The following is a 22,833-nucleotide window of genomic DNA, read 5'->3' as shown; positions in this document are numbered from 1 at the left end:
GGGACCGGACCGCAGCGACGCACGGATGCACGCCAAGACCGTAGGATCCTACACAGTGCCGTAGGGGACCGCACCGCCACTTCCCAGCAAATTAGGGACACTGTTGCTCCTGGGGTATCGGCGAGGACCATTCGCAACCGTCTCCATGAAGCTGGGCTACGGTCCCGCACACCGTTAGGCCGTCTTCCGCTCATGCCCCAACATCGTGCAGCCCGCCTCCAGTGGTGTCGCGACAAGCGTGAATGGAGGGACGAATGGAGACGTGTCGTCTTCAGCGATGAGAGTCGCTTCTGCCTTGGTGCCAATGATGGTCGTATGCGTGTTTGGCGCCGTGCAGGTGAGCGCCACAATCAGGACTGCATACGACCGAGGCACACAGGGCAACACCCGGCATCATGGTGTGGGGAGCGATCTCCTACACTGGCCATACACCACTGGTGATCGTCGAGGGGACACTGAATAGTGCACGGTACATCCAAACCGTCATCGAACCCATCGTTCTACCATTCCTAGACCGGCAAGGGAACTTGCTGTTCCAACAGGACAATGCACGTCCGCATGTATCCCGTGCCACCCAACGTGCTCTAGAAGGTGTAAGTCAACTACCCTGACCAGCAAGATCTCCGGATCTGTCCCCCATTGAGCATGTTTGGGACTGGATGAAGCATCGTCTCACGCGGTCTGCACGTCCAGCACGATCGTTGGTCCAATTGAGGCGCCAGGTGGAAATGGCATGGCAAGCCGTTCCACAGGACTACATCCAGCATCTCTACGATCGTCTCCATGGGAGAATAGCAGCGTGCATTGCTGCGAAAGGTGGATATACACTGTACTAGTGCCGACATTGTGCATGCTCTGTTGCCTGTGTCTATGTGCCTGTGGTTCTGTCAGTGTGATCATGTGATGTATCTGACCCCAGGGATGTGTCAATAAAGTTTCCCCTTCCTGGGACAATGAATTCACGGTGTTCTTATTTCAATTTCCAGGAGTGTATTTCCAGTATTTTCACTCTCATGCCGCTGACTTTGTTACACAAATTTCATAATACAATTTTTCTTCTTCTGTCTGAAACGCAAAATTATATTATCTTCTTTACAAGCTGGACCGAACATCCACGTATAATGTCTCATCTGAGACATTGCCATTATTGAATCTGAATTATGTACTCTTCTAGCACTACACACTAGTATTTGAGTACATGATTAACCTCACAAGAAAAGGACAACATAATGTAAATTTCATACAACAATAATAGTATGAATAAAATTTTATTCTCATCTTTGTGGTAGTTCCAAATTTGAGATCCGTTACTTTCTTTGTCTAGTGATGGAATAGAAGTCCTGGGTTTTATATATCATAGTAAAGAAGCTTTTTCCTGATAACACTGTAAAATGTTTTATTTCAGATTTACAATACACACTCCTTTTATACTAAAAAATGTTTCTCCATAAGTGCACGTTTTTCATGATAATCGCATTTCACAGAGAGCATGTTTTAAAGTTAAAAACAATATACACATACAGGCCGGCAACTACAGATTTAGACAAAGGACACACACTTGATGGACAAGTTGCATAATGTCATCTCATCAATGACTGTTCTTGGATTACCTGAATCGGCACAAGTTTTGTTTCTGTGTATTAGAAATGACCTTCTGGTATGGTCTGGAAATGGTAAAAGTTGATTTCTTTATTATGGGACCTGCAGCTTATATTGTGCAGAAAATTGGAAAACAGTAATCTGCTTGACTTTTATTTTGGTATACAAGCTTAGTTCAGCTTTATTGCTTTCATCAGTATGTGCCCTGACATAGATGAACACATCACAACTTTGAATGAACCATTATTGCTATCTGTAGTTGTTGTTATATTATTTTCAGCAACATTTTTTAGCTGTTCAATAAAAACATGTTATATGTACAACAGCAAATTATCGAACAGCTTCGGAACATTGCTGAAAATATTACAACCAACTACTACAGACAGTGGTAATGGTTTACTCATAGTTGACATATGTCCATTGACAATGTCAGGACATGTACTGATGAAGGCATTAAAGCCAAAATAAGCTTATGTACCAAAATAAAATATCAAGCAGCATACTGTTTCCAAATACTCTGGTAAAAGTTCAAAATAATACCTATGTTGACTTCGTGTTTTTCAATATTGAGTAATTCAACTAAAGCTACAGCTTTTGAAGTTTACAAAACTGTAAGAAGAAAATTAGTAACATAGATTATTTTAAACAATTATAGAGTATAACTTTTGAAATTTCTAATTACTGTATCCCACTTTTGTAAGACAATAAATATTAGTTTTTCTGCCATGTGAATGCATTTATGAAAAGTTAAGAGTGTTTTTAAAACATAACAATAATTTTCTACCTGCTGAATAAATAATTTTCATGAACAATTACTTAAATAGTATTTTGGAAAATATCAGAATTGTTTGGCATTTTTTCATAATTTATGTAAAATAGAATCTGTAGGATAACTAATTTTTGTAGCACAACATTAACTTGCAGAAATTTGCAAAATTATTCTTACATTATGGACGAATTTGGAAACACAGGAGATCGAGCAAATGCACCGATATATAGTGTAACTATTTGGGAAACGTGACTCTCATAATTCATAGCCAAAAATCAGATTAAACATAGTGAAAAGAGGGTGATACTGCAATTTTATCTCGGGGTAGTTGTCATAAATCCTCATTTGTTGTAAGGGGTCCCCGTTAGTTTCACATTCCAGGGTTAACCGTGGGTACGTCACTACACCCTCTGATGGGTATAATTTTGTGAAAGACTAAAATTCCCCTGTGTGTCCGGGGATATACTTTCTTGTGGATGATACTAGAACAGTTTTTATGGGACTGATCCTTAGATCCTGTTTCCTATACAAGTTTGTGTGATGTTCAGAGTACATTGTGCCATTGTCACCTGCTAAGTATTACTGTGACTAAATCATCTGCATATCATTGCAAAAGTAACTCTTTAATGCACCACTATGTTCCATAGTGGTGGGGGAGAACACATCACGGACATCCTCTGGTGGTGTTCATCAGTTTTCTCATCCATTGTGGTGGCTTCTACCATTTGTGTACTCTGCGTGGCCATAGTCCATCTAGACACAGTGGTCTTAATGCAATGCTCTTCTGCAGTTCTAATCATGGATTCGAAGGTCATACCACTAAAAGCCCCCTCAATACCCAAGAAGATGCAGAGAACAGTTTCCTGACAGTGTAGAGCTTTTTTCAATATTTCCCAATAAGTTGGTGAAGTATAGTTTCGCATGGCTTGCGTGGGTGATAAGCATGTTGATTCTCACATAGAAAAACTTCAGTTACACTTCTTTCCCTAACATTCATATTAATAAGTTTTTTCTAATGTCTTCAGGAGAGAGGACAGACTAATCTGTCTAATGTCCTTCGCCTTCGTATTATTATTTCTCGCTGGCATCTGATTAATCCCTCTCATTCTTGCTGCAGCAGTGCCAGAAAGATTCCATCCAGGCCTGGAGACTTGGATGGTAGAAACATCCCCATTGCTCACTGGATGATGATGATGATGATTATTATTATTATTATTATTATTAATTCAACACATTCTTTGGCAGATTCCCTTTTCTCCCTTTGGTTGCTTGTAATCCAGTACCTCCAAGGGGCTGAATCTTGGTCTGTGATATCTGCCAGTGTGCATGGAGGCAAGTGAGTCTTGAGGAGCACATCTAGCATCTCATGCACTGTCCTTGTGTATCCACCATCCTCCTTTCTTAGAGTGCCCTCAGAGAGGGCCCCCACAAGGCAGAAGCGCGCCATCGGAGACGCCGGTAATCATGGGGGATTCTTCCACAATGGTTTCCTCACCTTCCACTATGTCTGCTCACAAGCATAAGTTCACTGAGTCTCAGCCACAGACAGTTCTTCCATCGTTGCCACAGTTCCTTGTCGTTTCTCGGTCTGATGAAGGTCACGACTTCTCCACGGTCAACCCTTTCATTATTCAGAAAGGTGTCGACGCAATTGCAGGTCCTGTAAAGTCTTGTTCCAGATTACGGAACGGCACCTTGTTGTTAAAAACAGTCAGTGCCCTCCAGGCACAAAAATTGCTGTGTACTTCACTTCTCCACACCTTCCCTGTCCGGGTAGAACAGCACCGTACTTTAAATTCCTCGCGTGGAGTCGTTTACACATGCTCCCTCGATGGATTGTCTGACGACGAAATTCAGCACTACCTGTCTGACCAGGGCGTAACGGCTGTTCATAGAGTTATGAAATGGGTTGACACGAACATCATTCCAACCCGCACTGTCTTCTTGACATTTGACAAAGTTCAACTCCCGTCCAAAATCAAAGCAGGCTATGAGATAATTTCCGTTCGCACTTACGTCCCAAACCCTACGCGTTGCTATCGGTGTCAGCGGTTCAATCACACCAGCCAGTCCTGTTCCAATCCGGCCAAATGTGTTACATGTGGCAAGGATGCCCATGAGGGTGCTTGTCCACTCCATCCCCTCGCTGCATCAACTGTATGGGTGACATCGCTGCTTCCCCTCGAGATTGCCCCATTTTTAAAGACGAAAAGCTCATCCAGGAAATCAGAGTGAAGGAAAAGGTGTCGACCTTTCTGCTTGAAAATTATTCGCCAGTCGACCGTGCCTCAGACAGGAAAATACAGCACTGTCCTTGCTTCTCCTCGGCCAACAAAGGAGGCGGCCACGCAGACTTGCGACCTCACCTTTAATGCCATGGTCGTTAGATCAGCCAGCGCAAAGATCACCCGTTCAACCTCACCACTTTCGCCTGCCCACTCTACGGCTCACCCTTCATCGGGTTCTGCTAAATCTCGAGCCCAAAAGTCAGAAACCAAGACTTCGAAAAAAGAGCATACTCATGAAGATTTTTTACATACCCCAACTTCACGACCGTCAGTTCCTCCTTCATCTAAACATCATATTTCCAAGAAGGCTAATAAGAAACCCAGTTCCTCTCCTTCTCCGCCACGGCATGTCTCATCTACAGCACCACCTGGCGGAAATCGCCCTCGGCCGTCTTCTTTGTCGCCGAGGCGCACTGCTGGCGGCCGATCTGTGTGGGATAACCATTACCCTTATCACTCCTCTCCCTCCCTCCCCCCTCCGACTCCTCTCCCTCCCTCCCCCCTCCGACTCCTCTCCCTCCCTCCCCCCTCCGACTCCTCTCCCTCCCTCCCCCCTCCGACTCCTCTCCCTCCCTCCCCCCTCCGACTCCTCTCCCTCCCTCCCCCCTCCGACTCCTCTCCCTCCCTCCCCCCTCCGACTCCTCTCCCTCCCTCCCCCCTCCGACTCCTCTCCCTCCCTCCCCCCTCCGACTCCTCTCCCTCCCTCCCCCCTCCGACTCCTCTCCCTCCCTCCCCCCTCCGACTCCTCTCCCTCCCTCCCCCCTCCGACTCCTCTCCCTCCCTCCCCCCTCCGACTCCTCTCCCTCCCTCCCCCCTCCGACTCCTCTCCCTCCCTCCCTCCCTCCCTCCCCCTCCAGCCCCCCTTCCAGCCCCGATACGTGGATGTTTGAGGCCTCATCAAGTTCAACTTTTGTGTCATCCATTTTGGTCCCATGAGAATTGGGGATATATCAAGTCTGGTACCGGCCGAATCTCACTTGGTGGAAGGATAATTACTTCGGAAGATCATATGGTACCCCTGACGCTCCATTCATGATGCATCTTTTCATGTGCTACGTACCCCTTGGTATGGAACACATCGCACCACACCTTGGCTTAGGCACCTAGGGAATTGAGGATAGACTATGGAAATGGAAGTGGGAAGATACGACGCATTGTGAGGACAGGCTTAATCAGATTTGTCTACTGACACCTGCCTCACATGGGAGACACATTTATTAGCTGCGCTACAGCTGGCATAGCCCTCAGCTTCACACTTGCCCTCAGGCCTCTCCACCTGCAGTGTCAGTGCTTCAAGGCAATGTCCTTTGTGGAGTGCAGTCAAGACACACTGCACATAATGCAATTCCTGCAGCAATAAGGCTGGAAATAGCATTTTGTTTACTGGCAGCCAGCAACTTGCAGCTCAATTTTAGCTGTTTGTTTTGCATTTCAAACTGATGTATTTATGTTATTATTCCTTATACTGAGAAATACTTAGGAAGGTTCTTAGTAGTTACATGAAGGTTAACAATATTAGGAAAAGGATAGATTGCTGTTCACCATAAAGATGGTACATATACTTGCAGATAGGTATAACGTAAAGACGTTACACTTTTAGCTTTCGGCTATTCAGAAAAGATGAGAGGGCAAAACACACACACACGAGACGACCATCTCCAGCAGCTTAGACAGGAATGCAGCTGTCACACTGAACAAAAACTTCGACTGGGCAGGGAGGGGGAGGGATAACTTAGTACAGATGGGGGGAGAGAAGCACACTGTCTAGCGGAGCACGCAAGGACGAAATGGAGGCATAGCAAGATCGTCAGGGCGTAGCATCGGGAGGAGGGGGAAGAGCAGGAAAGGAAGGGAACAGGGTAAGGGGGGGGGGGATGCTTTGCAGAATGCAGCACGCAAAGAGGGTGACGGGGATGTACTCTGCTATCCCTCTCCTTTCCCTGCCCTTCCAGATTGCTGATTTTGTTTCAACGTGACAGTTGCATTCCGCTCGGAGCTGCCAGATATGGCAGTCGTGTGTATGAGGTGTGCATGCTTCTGTGAATGAAGAAGGCTTTGGCAGAAAGCTAAATGTGAAATAGTTTTTCTGTTATGTCTGTCTGCAATGCTACATGTCATCTTTGTGGTGAGTAGCAATCCATCTTTTCTAATATTGTTGATATTCCAACCTGGAGTTCCATGATGTGGAGTTTAGTTTACTTTCATTGCATCATTTATATTTTATCATTCAGGAATGTGATGGACCTCAGAATCCACTATAATTGAGGTTACTTTTTCCAAACTGGTAATTTTTGCGTCCTCTGTATTTCATTTCAGTTTCTGATAGGTCATCTTCTGTTCAGATGTCAGACTCTATAATTGCTGTGCTATAAAGCCTCCATAGCATGAATATTCATAAAGTTTTCACTTGTAATTTTCAGGCTGCTACTTTTCTTCCCCTACTTAGACTTACTTTGTTCTTCACAATAATTTCTTAGAAGACGACTTCATCTTTTTAGTACTTGCCAAATCAAGCTAATATTTGGCACTCAGGGCATCACATCTTAAATTTTTATTCAAATAATCTTTAGAAATGGTGTTGCAAATTATTTTTCATCTGTAATCATCTATAGATTTCAGTGTGCTTTCTATGGAATCTGGAGATATTATTGCATGTGAATCAACTAAAAGCATAACTTCAACAAACTGCACATACATACATACGTACGCACATAGGCACCAGTTGTTCGTCTGCTAAACTTCACGAGAAATTGCCACTGTGCCTGGTAAACAATGTGCTATGCTATACACCTTCCATTTCAAACAAATTAGGCATTTGTGTGCCTGCTTGGGTTCTTGACATACTTATAGGCCAACATAATCAAGAGAAAGGTGCCCCTCAGGCTATTATGTTAAACTTTACCCTTCTTAGAATGACCATTAACAATATTGTTTTTGTTCATCTTGTAGTGCTGAGATGACTATGTAATAGCTGCAGCTAACAATTAGAAAACTAGAATTATAGGCTGAAACCAGAGACTTCAAATTTTCTTCAGATATTCATCAGTCATGTCTGTCATGGTTTTTAACTAGCCCAAATTACAACTGCAGTACATGACTCTTAGTTTCAGGGAATCAGTAAAGTAAAACTTTTATTCATTATGCATGAGTAGCACTGTAACTGCAACAAATGATTGTTGTCAGAAATGACTAAAACTAATCGCCTTTGGGGTGGTGGAATTTCTATTTTTCCATTATCAGTTTCAAGTGACTTATAGTCACATGGTACAAACCATAGTATTCGTTCATGGCATTGACTGGGGGGTGGGGGGTCATTATGTAGAGTTATTTGATTCAATAGTATTACTCTTGGTGCACAAATCACTTTCAGAAACATTGTTCATGGTAGTCATTTTTGTTGATTACACAACACTGCACACACTTAGTCACATGTTACCAATAAAATCCACTACACGAGGCAATTCTCCAAACAGAATTGGAGATTATGGTGCCTTAAGGCACAATGATTCCTTAACTTTTCTGGGAAAGTGTAGTGTCCTATCGAAAGAATGGCATACGAAACGGTAGTGCAAACAGTTGTAAAGCACTTATCCAGTGTTTGGTGTCCTATCAAGTTGACAGTATAGTAGGAACTGAACAAATGTAGAGGTGTCTTGCTAGGACCATGACAGATTGGTATATCACTTCCAAAAGTGTAAAACATGCTGGTTGTTGTTATGAAGCCCTGTTGAGTAAATTTAGAGGAGGAGTGTTTGTAGAAGATTGCAACTATTCTGCCACTACCATCCATCATACAATGCGGGTTTACTCTGCGAGAAAAGATTTGGCAGTCTGAATCTTCGGATTTCAGGAACAAACAAGGTGTTATCAAAAAGTAACGGGAATTTTTTTAATTTTGCAGTCTTTGTACTTCAGATTTTCAATTTTTTTAATATTGTTGGTGCACATGTTCCTGATGTGTGTTGGCACTTTCAGCCATTTTGAATATTTAGTTTATTGTTGACAGTCTGAAGGGTTATATGTGTTTTCAAGTGCTCAGTGAATTTTTACATTCAGAAAAGATGGATCACAGAATATGCATTAAATTTTTGCTTGAAAAATGGAATAATGTGCAACAACACATACAAAATGTTGAATATGGCTCCTTATGGATCCATTACGAGTAAGACAAGAGTTTGAGTGGTATAAATGTTTCAAAGAGGGTCGAGAAGACATTGAAGACTACAACCGCCCTGAACACCCTAGTACATCAGTTAATGACGACATGTAGAAGAAGTAAAGACAATGGTTCTAGAAAGTGTTCCTGCCTTATGATCGCACAGTTGATAACAAATACTACCTTGGAGTTAGGCATTGTTTGCGTGACAGTCTGAAGAAAAGACCAGAATTGTGGCTAAACCACTCGTGGAAATAGCATCACGATAATGCTCCCACTCTTGCCTCAGTGGTTGATTGTGACGATAATTTTTTTCCCCCCCTGCAGAAAACGACAGTTACATTGCCTCAGCCATCATATTCCCTGAACAGGGTCTCTTACAACTTCCTTCTGTTCCTGAGGCTGAAGAGAACAATGAAAGGACATTATTTTGCCACTGTTGATAAAACAGAAACAGAATCACTGAAGGAGCTGAACACCATAACAAAAGCTGAGTTCCACAAATGCTTCCAAGATTGCAAAAAAGTGCTGGTGCAAGAGTATAACATCTAGGGCGACAATGTTGACATTGATGAACAAATAAAGATACTCTAAGAAAAATGAAAATTCCCTTTACTTTTTGAATACACCTCTTAGATGCTGGGCATCTGTGTTATAGTAGGCACTCCAGTCTCTTCAGCTGTGTTTTCAAGTATGCTGAGCATTTGGATATTGTATGTCAAGGCAAATGCTCCACCAGTTTGTTGACCATTCCCAAGTAAAAGGTATGAAGAATCTACTCCATTTCTTTCCTCTTTTAATAGAAAATTTTACCTGCTTATTTATTAATTTACTTTCAGTGTTGTCAAAATACATTCAGTATGACAATGTATATTAATCTTTTTATACATACCTAGATTTAAGTGGTATGTAAGAACTCGACATAAAATCGATCAGTACCCAGTACAGACGTATTTTCAGCTTTTAAAGTAATCAGAGTTCCTTGTACTTATTAAATTCTCCGTGCCCATCCCATTCTTTTTAGCCCTCTCCATAGAATGAGGTTAGCTGCCAACTATGTTAAATATGTACAGGACAAGTAAGATGTCACCATGGCCCTCCAACATTAATCTTCTTTGCAGGAAGGACCTTCCTTAAACATTTAAATCCATCAAGAGCATTTTAAATGGAATGGATATTACAGCTGGTAACTGACATGGAAGTTTCCCTATGATCCTGACATTGTGTGTTTTGCCAATGATTGGGGTGGAGTAGATGGTAATGAGATGCATGTGGCATGATTGATAGAAGGAATGGTTGTTGGTGTGCGGCTCTTAGGATAGAAATGGGTTCTAGGAATGCCATAAGGTTTGATCACGACAGCTCAGATTCCTTGATAGAGGAAAGTCCAGAGGAGCTGCCCATCAGATTCTGTATTAATTACGTGATGGAACTAGTGCTTGTACAGGTTTAGTTTAGTGTATGTCACTGGAACAATTGAGTGAACTGTGAGACTAAAACACTCTGCATCTTCTTCTAATTTATAAGACGACCAGTGTGCCCTCATCAATTTCTTCCAGAATTATACAGTATATTAACTTCTCATGGTTGGGGTTCACAGTCATGTAGAATTTTTTTAAAGGACATCATACTTGCCATTGATTGTAGAAATTATGTATTTCAGTATTGGAATTTCAGCCTTTGGGACATATTCAAATGGTGCTGCAAGAGATTCTGCTTCAGCACATGTCAGACTTCAAAATCCTCCAGCATGTATACATGTAATCGTAAAAAATAGGCCTTTTCAACGTAGAAATTCTAGAACATCTGACAAGTGCAAAGCTCTGTAAATTATGAAATGATGTAAATTACATGAACAATTACCATTGTTAACATCATTCATGTAAATTGTTACAAATTGATGTTCTAGAACACTGTTTATGTGCAAACAGTGTAAACACTGCTTACATGTAAACAGTGTGCTAGAACATTGATTTGTAAAGATTTACATGAATGATATTAACATCAGTAACATCTCACTTAATTTGTATCATTTCACAATGTACAGTACTTCACACTCATCCGATGTTAATGTACTTCTACAGTGAAAAGGTCATTTTCTGACAATGACGTGTATACATATTGAATGATTTTGAAGTCTGACATGTGCTCAAGCAAAATTTTTTACAGTACCACTTGAAAATGGCTCAAAAGATGAAACTGCAATAGTGAAATAATAATTTCTACACTCAACTGCAAATGTGATGTAGGGGAATATGTTCCTCTTTAAATGGCTCTGTCAGAGAAATGGGGACCAGCTGCCTCAGTTCTCATTCCTTCTTCCTCAACAAAAATTTTGGCATGCAAATATATGTGCACTCTTTTAACACAGAACATTTTAAATCCTTTTACTCATTCTCTATTTGTAGTTGGCTTGAAGTTTAAATGTTTGCGAAAACATAAACTTGACCTCTTAGCAGCAAATAATGCTTGGCAGATAGGGACATACAAACCCACAAAAATACACACAGCATACATCTGCTTAAAAAACAGATAGAAGTTGGCTTGACACCTTCCTAAGAGACAATCTGAACTACTTCGAATCTGACTATGTAAGTGTAGACCAAATCTGCTTTAAACTGAAAGAGATAGTATAGATGGCAATTGACAGATATGTCAAATGAATTAATGAGATGTGGTACCGATTCCCCCCACCACACACACACACACACACACACACACACACACACACACACACACACACCTGCTTCCTCCAGAGATTCTGCTTGTATGTAAACTACACTAGCGGCAAGACACAATGAAAACCTTCACTGCACGATAACAAAGCTGATGTTACTTATGACAGCACCACTAAAGCAGTGTTGCTAAACACGGTTTTCTAGAGTTCCTTCACCAAAGATGATGAAGTAAATATTCCAGAATTTAAATAAAGAACAATTGCCAATATGAGCAACTTAATTGTATATATCCTCGGTGTAGTGAAGCAGCTTAAATCGCATAAAAGAAGGCAAGGCGTCTGGTCCAGATTGTACAACAGGTAGGTTCCTTTCAGAGTATGGTGATAAAATAACTCCATATTTAACTACCATATACAACCACTCGCTCATCGAAAGATCCATACCTAAAGACTGGAAGCCTGCGCAAATCACACAGATATTCAAGAAGGAAATAGGAGTGATCCGCTGAATTACAGATCCGTATCACTAATGTTGATTTTCAGTAGGATTCTGGAATGTACACTGTGTTTGAACATTAGGAATTACCCTGTACAAAATGATTTATTGCCAAGTAGCCAACAGGTTCAGAGAATGTAGTTCTTGTGAAGTACAACTAGCTCTTTGTTCTCACAAGTAATGAGTATTCTCAGCAGGGGATCTCGAATTGATTCCATATTTAGAGATTACCAGAAGGCTTTGAACCTGCTTCTCACAAGCGACTAATGCTCAAATTGCATACCTAAGGACTATATTGTCAGTTGCATGACTGGATTCGTAGTTTCGTGTCAGAAAGATCACAGTTCATAGAAATTGAAGACATTGAGTAAAATAGAAGTAATATCTGGCATTCCCCAAGGAAGTGTTACAGGCTCTCTGCTCTTCTTCATGTACATAAACAGTTTAGGAGACAATCTGAGCAGTCCTCTTAGGTTGTTTGCAGATTGTACTGTCATTTACTGTCTTGTAAAATCGTTACATAATGAAAACCAATTGCAGAGTGATTTAACAATATATGTGTGGTGTGTGGAAAGTGACAGTTGACTCAAAACAAAAGTGTGAAGTTATCCACATCAGTACTAAAAGGAATCTGCTAAATTTCGGTTTCATGATGAATCGCACACATCTAAAGGCTGTTGTTGTTGTCGTCGTCTTCAGTCCAGAGACCGGTTTGGTGCAGCCCTCCGTGCTACTCTATCTTGTTGCACCCTACATCCTTCTGAATCTGCATAGTGTATTCATCTCTTGGTCTCCCTCTACGATTTTTACCCTCCACGCTGCCCTGCAGTACTAAATTGGTGATCCCTTGATGCCTCATAACATGTCCTACCAACCGATCCCTTCTTCAACTCAAGTTCTGCCACAAATTTCTCTTCTCTCCAATGCTATTCAGTACCTCCTCATTAGTTATGTCTTCTGCCCATCTAATCTTCAGCATTCTTCTGTAGCACCACATTTCGAAAGCTTCTATTCTCTTCTTGTCTAAACTAGTTATTGTCCATGTTTCACTTCCATACATGGCTACAGTCCATACAAATACTTTCAGAAAAGACTTCCTGACACTTAAATCTATACTAAATGTTAACAAATTTCACTTCTTCAAAAATGCTTTCCTTGCCATTGCCAGTCTACATTTTATATCCTCTCTACTTTGACCATCATCAGTTATTCTGCTCCCCAAATAGCAAAACTCATCTCCTAATTTAAGTGTCTCATTTCCTAATCTAATTCAGTATCACCTGACTTCTGTTCAACTGCTCTTCCAGGTCCTCCGCTGTGTCTGACAGAATTAAATCATCGGTGAACCTCAAAGTTTTTATTTCTTCTCCGTGTATTTTAATTCCTACTCCGAATTTTTTTTGTGTTTCCTTTACTGCTTGTTCAATATACAGATTGAATAACATCGAGGATAGGCTACAACCCTGGCTTGCTCTCTTCTGAACCACTGCTTCCCTTTTGTGCCCCTCAGTTCTTATATCTGCTATCTGTTTTTTTGTACAGTTTGTAAATAGTCTTTTGCTCCCTGTATTTGATGCCAGCCACCTTTTGAATTTGAAAACGAGTACTCCATCATTGTCAGAAGCCTTCTGTAAGTCTATAAATGCTATAAATGTAAGTTTGCCTTTCCTTAATTTATATTCAAAGATAAGTCGTAGGGTCAGTATTACCTCACATGTTCCAACATTTATACATAATCCAAATCTCAGAGGTCAGCTTTTACCAGTTTCTCCATTTGTCTGTAAAGAATTCGTGTTAGTATTTTGCAGCTGTGACTTTCTGAACTGATACTTCATTAATTTTCACACCTGTCAACACTTGCTCTCTTTGGGGTTGGAATTATTATATTCTTCGTAAAGTCTGAGGGTATTTCACCTGTCTCATACATCTTGTTCACTGGATGGTAGAGTTTTGTCAGGGCTGGCTCTCCCAAGGCTATCAGTAGCTCTACTGAATGATGTCTACTCCTGGGGCATTGTTTCGACTTAGGTCTCTAAGTGCTCTTTCAAATTCTTCATCCAGTATCTCATCTCCCATTTCATCTTCATGTATGTCGTCTTCCACTTCCATAATAACGCCCTCAAGTACATCGCCCTTGTATACACACTCTATACACTCCTTACACCTTTCTGCTGTCCCTCCTTTGCTTAGAACTGGTTCTCCATACGAGCTCTTGATATTCATACAAGTGGTTCTCTTTTGTACAAAGGTCTCTTTAATTTTCTTGTAGGCAGTATCTATCTTACCCCTAGTGATATATGCTTCTATATCCTTATATTTGTCCTCTAGTCATCCCTGTTCAGCCATTTTGCACATACTGTTGATCTCATTTTGTAGATGCTTGTATTCCTTATTTGCCTGCTTCATTTAATGCATTTTTATATTTTCTCCTTTCATCAGTTAATTTCAATATCACTTCTGTTAACCAAGGATTTCGATTAGCCCTCATCTTTTTACCTACTTCATCCTCTGCAGCCTTTACAATTTCACCTTTCAAAGCTACTCATTCTTCTTCTACTGTATTTCTTTCCCCTGTTCTTGTCAATTGTTTGTTAATGCTCTCCCTGAAACTCTGTACAACGTCTGGTTCTTTCAGTTTTAGTCTACAGTTTATAACCAATAGATTGTTGTCAGACTCTACTCATCTGTCACTGGAAACGCATTAACTTTAAAACCCGATTCCCAAAGCTATGTCTTACCATTATATAATCTATCTGAAACCTTCCAGTGTTTCCAGGCCTCTTCCACATATACAAACTTCTTTCTTGACTCTTGAACCAAGTGTTAGCTATGATTGAGTTATGCTCTGTGCAAAATTCTACCAGGTGGCTTCCTCTTTCAATACTTATGCCCATTCCATATTCACCTACTACTTTTCCTTCTCTTCCTTTCCCCACTATTGAATTCCAGTCCCCCATGACAATTAAATTTTCATCTCCCTTCGCTATCTGAATAATGTTTTTTATCTCCTCAATAATGTTTTTTATCTCCTCATACATTTCTTCAGTCTCTTCGTCATCTGCGGAGCTATTTGGGATATGGACTTCTACTACTGTGATAGGTGTGAGCTTAATGTGCACCTTGCTACAGCAATGTTTTCACTATGCTATTCATAGTAGCTTACCCACGCTCCTATTTTTTTTTATTCATTACTAAAGGCTGTAAACTGAACTAAATACTTAGGCATTACAGTTATGAATAATTTAAATTGGAAGGGTCGCATAGATAATGCTGTGGGTAAAGCAAACCAAAGCTTACAATTTATTGGCAGAACACCTGGAAAAAGCTTACACTATGCTTGTCCCCACCCTACCCCACCCCTTTTTTGAGGCATTGTTGTGTGGTGTGGGATCCTCATCAGACATGACTGGCAGAGGACACTGAAGAAGTTAAAAAAAGGCAGCTCATTTTGTATTACAATGAAATAGAGGAGTGAGGGCCACAGATATGATACACACATTGTGGTGGCAATCATATAAACAAAGGCATTTTTTATTGCGGCAGGATCTACTCATGATGTATCAATCACAAATTTTGTCCTGAGTGTGAAAATTTGTTGTTGGCGCCCGAATCGGATCTCACGTGAAAAGATTTAAGTTTTTGTTTTTTCCCGCCCACGTGTGCACATGCACATGAGTGATCAACACAAAAGTTGCTGAAGTGGCATCACATAAAAAAACTTACAGCAGGCAGCCAAACTTCCCTGAAGGGGACTCCCAATTGATAATGCCATATGCCCATTTCATTTCGTGTAATGATCCCAGTGCTAAAATTAGAGAAATGTAGACGTAGAGTACTGATAATCATTCTTCCTGTGTAAATTTCGTGTATGGATTAGAAAGATGGAAAATTGATACCGATAGGCTATGTACCCTCTGCAACATACATAGGGGTTGTTTGCACTGTACAGGTGCAGACGTAGATTGTTCAGTGATTAGAAGGGCAACCTAATGGAGTTGTGGACTGTGTAGGTAGGATGTCACTGAAGCATGGCTTCATTTCATATCTTGAGACATTTTTTACTGTGATGAGTTAATGTATCCAGACATTAAAGGCCAGGGTAGTCTTTCTGCATTGTCTGGAAGTAGAAACATAACTGTTAAGGAGGATGTAGGAGATTTCCCAGGAGAGGGGTGTTTTTTTTAATTGGGGGGGGGGGGGTGGAAGTGGCGTAGTTGTGGTAGAGATAAGCCATGTACTTGTACATTAGTATAAGGAGACCACATTGTTGGTACAAGGAAGATGATAGGGTGGTGTTGGGCACAGGGAAATGTATTTGGTTGATTAGTTTTTATTATTAATATATATGCATGCTACATACCTTAAATGGTAAGGACTTATATTATACCACTATAAATCTGTTTGTGGTGGACAAAACTATTTGTGAGACTTAGATTGCATCATGTAACTATAAATTGATTTTTGGTTTGCATACTGGGTTCACAATCAAGTTTTATCATTAAACCTTACATACATTTGGGGTCTCTATTCCTCACAAGCATTGTTATCAGAAGCACAAAGTACAACAAGTATGTTTCAGCAACATAATTTTACTAGCAACTGGAACAAGTAAACATGCGGCTGATTACTCGTCAATCATAAAATGTAATACAGAGTAGAATTTTCACCTGGTATTGCTAATTTTGGTTCACCTCTCTATAGAAAGCCTCAGTGGAGCTATAAGGGGCATTCAAAAATAAACGAGCCAAAGGCAAAATTACAGAAACCAGTATCTGTATGTTAGAAGTATTGACCCTTGCTGTTGAGGCACTTGTCTCACTGTGACACAAGGCCTTGAATGGCTGTATCATATTATTTCCAGAGCTGCAATGTTAACCAGTTCCACACGTACAGCTGGACATCGTCGTCCGAGGTGAAGCGTTTGCCCCTCACAGCCGTTGTAAGGGGTTAAAACATGGCGTAATTACAGAGCGAGAGGTTCGGACTGTATGGAGGGTGGCCGAGAACCTTCCATTTGAATTTCTGCAGGAGTGCCCCGATTGTTTTGGCCGTATGAGGCTTTGCATTGTCTTGGAGCAGAATGACCCCACAGGTGAGATTGCCTGGTCATCTTGATTTGATTGCTTAGTAAAGGTGGTCAAGGTTTGCGAGTAACGCTAGGCAATCACTGTGGGAAGTGAATCAGAAGGGGACCACCTTGGTCAGCATAACCACCTTTCCTGCACTTGTGTAGATGGCCTCGTGCACGTGTGCGCGTGCGGTTTGTGTGTGTGTGTGTGTGTGTGTGTGTGTGTGTGTGTGTGTGTGTGTGTGTGTGTGTGTGTGTGGTGACCCTGGATGCTTCCACTGGAGACTTTGTCGTTCCGATTCTGGTTCGAAGTGACAATACTGACTCATCATCAGTCATCACTCATGCCAGAAATGCATTCCCTTCCTGAGCATAGCACTGCAGATGAGCAAGACAGTGGGCCATTTGACATGCTTCCTGGTGTGGCTGAAGACTGTGGGGCACCCATTGGGCACACACTATGCACATGTACAGTCCTTCCTTCATGATGGTGTGAACACTGCAGACACTCAATCCGACCACAGCAGCTACGGTTTTCACTGTCACTCAAAGGTGCTGGGTAATAAGTGCATCCACCAGCTGGATGGTGTCATTGGTAATGCAGTGTGGTGCTCCTGACTGAGCATAATCGGCTAACGACGCCCGTCCTTCCCTGAAGTGCTTGTGCCACACATTGATCCTTTCAAGGGACATGCAGTGTTCGCCATACACTTGTGACATTTGTCGATGTATGTCTATTCCTCGTACTCCTTCCACTGCCAGAAAGCAAACACCACCTCTTTGCTCTTACGTTGATGCCTCCATGTCACTGTTTTCAATGCGACCGGCAGCGTTTGATGATTAATGCATACTGCAGCTAGCTCTGTATAGTCACATCATGTACACGCATGCCCTCTAGCGACGGGCTGTGAACTTCCACGCTGTGGTCGGAACCACACCTCATTACACATCCCACGATATTACCCTCCTAGTCACCAGTTCGTGCATTTCAGACCCCGGCTCGTTTCTTTTTGAATGCCCCTTAGATATTTAACCAAAATGCTATCTTGAATTGGAAGTTCAGCCTCCCATCAACTGAATAACATTCCAAGTAGATCTGTTGCATCTGTATGGCATTGGGCATCAATGTTCTTTGGTCAAGAGCCAATAACTGACATTGTGGGGCTACACCTCGGGTTATATATGTACTGATAGTATTACTAATTGGTGGTGGTGGTGGTGGTCAGCATTCTTCTGTAGCACCATATTTTGAAAGCTTCTATCTTCTTTTTGTCTAAACTAGTTATCGTTCGTGTTTCACTTCCATACATGGCTACTGTCCATACAGATACTTTCAGAAATGACTTCCTGACACTTAAATCTATACTCTGTGTTAAGAAATATCTCTCCTTCAGAAACACTTCTGTTGCCATTGCCAGTCTACATTTTATATCCTCTCTACTTCGACCATCATCAGTTATTTTGCTCCACAAGTAGCAAATCTCCTTCACTGCTTTAAGCGTCTCATTTCCTAATCTAATTCCCTCATCTCCACGCGATTTAATTCGACTCCATTCCATTATCCTCGTTTTGCTTTTGTTGATGTTCATCTTATATCCTCCTTTCAGTTCAATATCCATTCTGTTCAACTGCTCTTCCAGGTCCTCTGCTGTCTCTGACAGAATTACGTCTGCATCATCTTCAAACACGAAAGTTTTTTTTTTCCCCCCCTCCATCAATTTTAATTCCTACTCCAAATTTTTTTTTTTTTTTTTTTTTGTTTCCTTTACTGCTTGCTCAATATGCAGATAGAACATCATCAGGGATAGGCTACAACCCTGTCCCACTCCCTTCCCAACCACTGCTTCCCTTTCATGCCCCTCGACACACAATTCCCATCTGGTTTCTGTACAAATTGTAAGTAGCCTTTCACTCCCTGTATTTGACCCCTGCCACGTTTAAAATTTGAAAGAGACTATACCAGTCAACATTGTCAAAAGCTTTCTCTAAGTTTACAAATGCTAGAAACATAGGTTTGCCTTTCCTTAATCTATTTTCTAAGATAAGTTGCAGGGTCAGTATTGTCTCACGTGTTCTAACATTTCTACAGAATCCAAACTGATCTTCTCAGAGGTCAGCTTCTGCCAGTTTCTCCATTCGACCGTAAAGAATTTGTGTTAGTATTCTGCAGCCATGACTTGTTAAACTGATAGTTTGGTAATTTTCACATCTGTCAACACCTGCTTTCTTTGGGATTGGAATTATTATATTCTTCTTTAAGTCTGTCTCGTACATCTTGCTCACCAGATGGAAAAGTTTTCACAGGGCTGGCTGGCTCTCCCAAGGCTATCAGTAGTTCTAATGGAATGTTGTCTACTCCTGTGGCCTTGTTTCGACTTGGGTCTTTCAGTGCTGTGTCAAATTCTTTATTCAGTATCTCATCTCCCATTTCATCTTTACCTATGTCCTGTACCATTACCATAATATTGTCCTCGAGTACATAGCCCTTGTACAGGCCCTCTACAAAGGTCTCCACCTTCCTGCTTTCCCTTCCTTGCTTAGAACTGGTTTTCCATCTGAGCTCTTGATATTCGTACAAGTGGTTCTCTTTTATCCAAAGGTCTCCTTAATTTTCCTGTAGACACTATCTATCTTAGCCCTAGTGATGTATGTCTGTGCATCCTTACATTTGTCCTCTAGTGATCCCTGTGTAACCATTTTTCACTTCCTGTCGATCTCATTTTTGAGATGATTGTATTCTTTTTTGCCTGCTTCATTTACAGCATTTTTATATTTTCTCCTTTCATCAATTAAATCCAGCCTCTTTTGTTACCCAAGGATTTCTACTAGCCCTCGTCTTTATGCCTACTTGATCCTATGCTGCCTTCACTATTTCGTCTCTCAAAACTACCCATTTTTCTTCTACTGTGTTTCTTTTCCCTGTTCTTGTCAATTCTTCATTAATGTTCTCTCTGAAACTTTACAACCTCCGGTTCTTTCAGTTTCTTCAGTTTTAATCTACAGTTTATTACTAATAGATTGTGGTCAGAGTCTACATCTGCCCCTGGAAATGGCGTAAAATTTAAAATCCGGTTCCTAAATCTCTGTCTTACCATTATATAATCTATCTGAAACCTTCCAGTGTCCCCAAGCCTCTTCCACGTACACAAACTTCTTTCTTGACTCTTAAACCAATTGTTAGCTGTGATTAAGTTATGCTCTGTGCAAAATTCTACCAGGCAGCTTCCTCTTTCATTCCTTATCCCCATTCCATATTCACCTACTACTTTTCCTTCTCTTCCTTTCCCCACTATTGAATTCCAGTCCCCCATGACAAATTTTGGTCTCCCTTCACTATCTGAATAATTTCTTTTATCTCCTCGTACATTTCTTCAATCTCTTCATCATCTGTGGAGCTAGTTGGCATATAAACTTGCACTACTGTGGTAGGTGTGGGCTTAAGAGTCCATCTTGGCCACAGTAATGCATTCAGTATGCTGTTTATAGTAGCTTACCTGCACTGCTTTTTTTTTTATTCATTATTGAGGCTTCCTCTTCATTACTCCTTTTGGTTTTGTGTTTATAAACCTGTATTCACCTGACCAGAAGTCTTGCTCCTGTCACCGAACTTCACTAATTCTCACTATTCTAACTTTAACCTATCCTTTTCCTATTTAAATTTTCTAATCTACCTGCCCGATTAAGGGATCTGACATGCCAAGCTCTGATCCGTTGAACGCCAGTTTTGTTTCTGCTGATAATGACGTCCTCTTGAGTAGTCCCCACTAGGAGATCCGAATGGGGGACTGTTTTACCTCCGAAATATTTTACCCAAGAGGACGCCATCATCATGTAATGATACAGTAAAGCTGCATGCCCTCGGGAAAAATTATGGCTGTAGTTTCCCCTTGCTTTCAGCTGTTCGCAGTACCAGCACAGCAAGGCAATTTTGGTTAATGTTATATTGCCAGATCAGTCAATCATCCAGACTGTTGCCCCTGCAGCTACTGAAAAGGCTGTTGCCCCTTTTCAGGAGCCTCAGGTTTGTCTGGCCTGTCAACAGATACCCCTCCGTTGTTGTTGCACCTACAGTACGGCTATCTGTATCGCTGAAGTACGCAAGCCTTCCCACCAATGGCAAGGTCCATGGTTTATTTGGGGGGAGGGGAGGGGGTAACCTACATAAATTAATGTCTTACACGAGCCTCCAGTAGTCTAGATATATTAAGCTATCATTTGGTCACCATACCCTAACCACTGATTGTTAAGTAGGCACCATTTGGAACACTTTGTCGACAGTTCTGTTTTTCAGATTGTTGCCAACCACAGTGACCCCAAGGTTGTGGCGCTGTAATTGCCTGACAGTGTTGTTGTGTTGCCTCTGTGAGTGGATGATTAATTGATTAATAACATTAATTGTACTTGTATTCAAATGCATTATGCAGTATGAGAGACAATCTCAAATGCAGTTCCAACACACCGTTGGTATAAGGGTCAACAACTATTGAAATCTGTTCATACAAAATGTTATGTTTCTATTAACGTTGTACATTATAATGTTCCTTTACTTCTCATCCCGTCCGGCAAGTCTTCCCTGACTTGGGTTATGGATGACTTTTCCGAACTGTACCCCTTTTCCCAAACCTGACCAGCCCTTGTCTTCACCTTTCTGCTTTCCCATTCTACCCTTCCGCCAGAAGGAGCCACTGGCTTCGAAAGCTTGCAAACTGTAATGCCTTTTATTTGTGTGTTCTCCCGCTGCCAGTCCATGAGTGGATTTTTATCTGTAATTACATTGCATTATAATGTTGGTAATGGTTTGAAACTGAACGCAATCATTCGAAACTAGTCACTAGTAAATTAAAAAAAAAAAAAAAATAATTGTGTGAGACTGTGATGGAACCTTAATAAATTATGTGGTCACAAATGTTGCTAAACGCTTTCAAGTGTTTTCGCTTCTATTCAGTTTCTTGTATTTCTGCAGCATTAATTAATTTAGTGTTCCTTTCTACAAATAAGTATCACATCTGAAAATGACCATCTCTAGTGCACATTCAGAAACACATTTTATTTCCATGTCAAAATTTGTACCATAGCAACTGATCAATATGAGTTGTGCATACCCATGAGTTGTCAGGACTGGAAGACATACAATAAAACATTCCCTTCTATCATCCTATAACCCTACAGTGGTCCTCCTACTTACCCATGTGTCCCTGAGGTAGGCTGCCAATGTTACTTTTTCGCAGTTGAATGCACCAACGTCAGTTAAAATTAAGCACATCTTCAAATATTACTGTCTCTGTAAGTATTCTTCTTTGTTACTGAGCAGGAAAACTATGCTCTTAAGATGCTATTAACATTAGTTCACATTTTTTATTCAACTGTTAGTTGCTAATGTTAATATAAAATACCGCTTAGAAGTGTGGGCCACATGAATACGTCATTGGGGCTTCATGCGGCCCACAAACAAGTTTGATAACCTTTGCTGTATGGAAACAGAAATATATTTCCATTAGCATTTTATCCTGCAGACAATTTCGTAGCAACAAAATATTGCATCTATTCACTTTACAACAATAAAAATGGTTTTGCCTCTGTGCAGTGCTGTTTCTGGTTTTACACATTCTGGGCTGGAATTGAATGGGAAGTCCTAATGCTCTATGCTTTAAATGTTATTTAATATGTTGGGTTAATTATTTTGAAAAATAAACTGGGTGTCGGTGCAGTGACTTTGGACATAATGTCGCATCTTGTTCTTTTAGGTAACAACACCTTGGCTGCTCCCAGGATTAAATGTC

General features: G+C 41.1%; 1 protein-coding gene across 5 annotated transcripts in view; it reads left to right on the top strand.

Moving 5' to 3' along the window:
* Window positions 1–22,833, top strand: part of LOC126187663 (uncharacterized) — a 112,763-nt gene that overhangs the window by 62,857 nt on the left and 27,073 nt on the right. The window contains exon 5 of one of the 5 annotated variants that reach the window (XM_049928885.1): window positions 21,345–21,931. The exons of 3 other annotated variants lie outside the window; for them this stretch is intronic. In XM_049928885.1, coding sequence (XP_049784842.1) covers window positions 21,345–21,435 — 91 coding nt within the window. In that variant the 3' untranslated portion in view covers window positions 21,436–21,931. Of the gene's footprint in view, window positions 1–1,523; window positions 2,195–21,344; window positions 21,932–22,833 lie in introns of those variants that run through there. One more of the 5 variants, XM_049928886.1, reaches the window with a different exon arrangement.

Source organism: Schistocerca cancellata, chromosome 5 (assembly GCF_023864275.1).
Source record: "Schistocerca cancellata isolate TAMUIC-IGC-003103 chromosome 5, iqSchCanc2.1, whole genome shotgun sequence".
NCBI classification, from domain to species: domain Eukaryota; kingdom Metazoa; phylum Arthropoda; class Insecta; order Orthoptera; family Acrididae; genus Schistocerca; species Schistocerca cancellata.
This window is presented reverse-complemented; position numbering and strand designations above follow the sequence as displayed.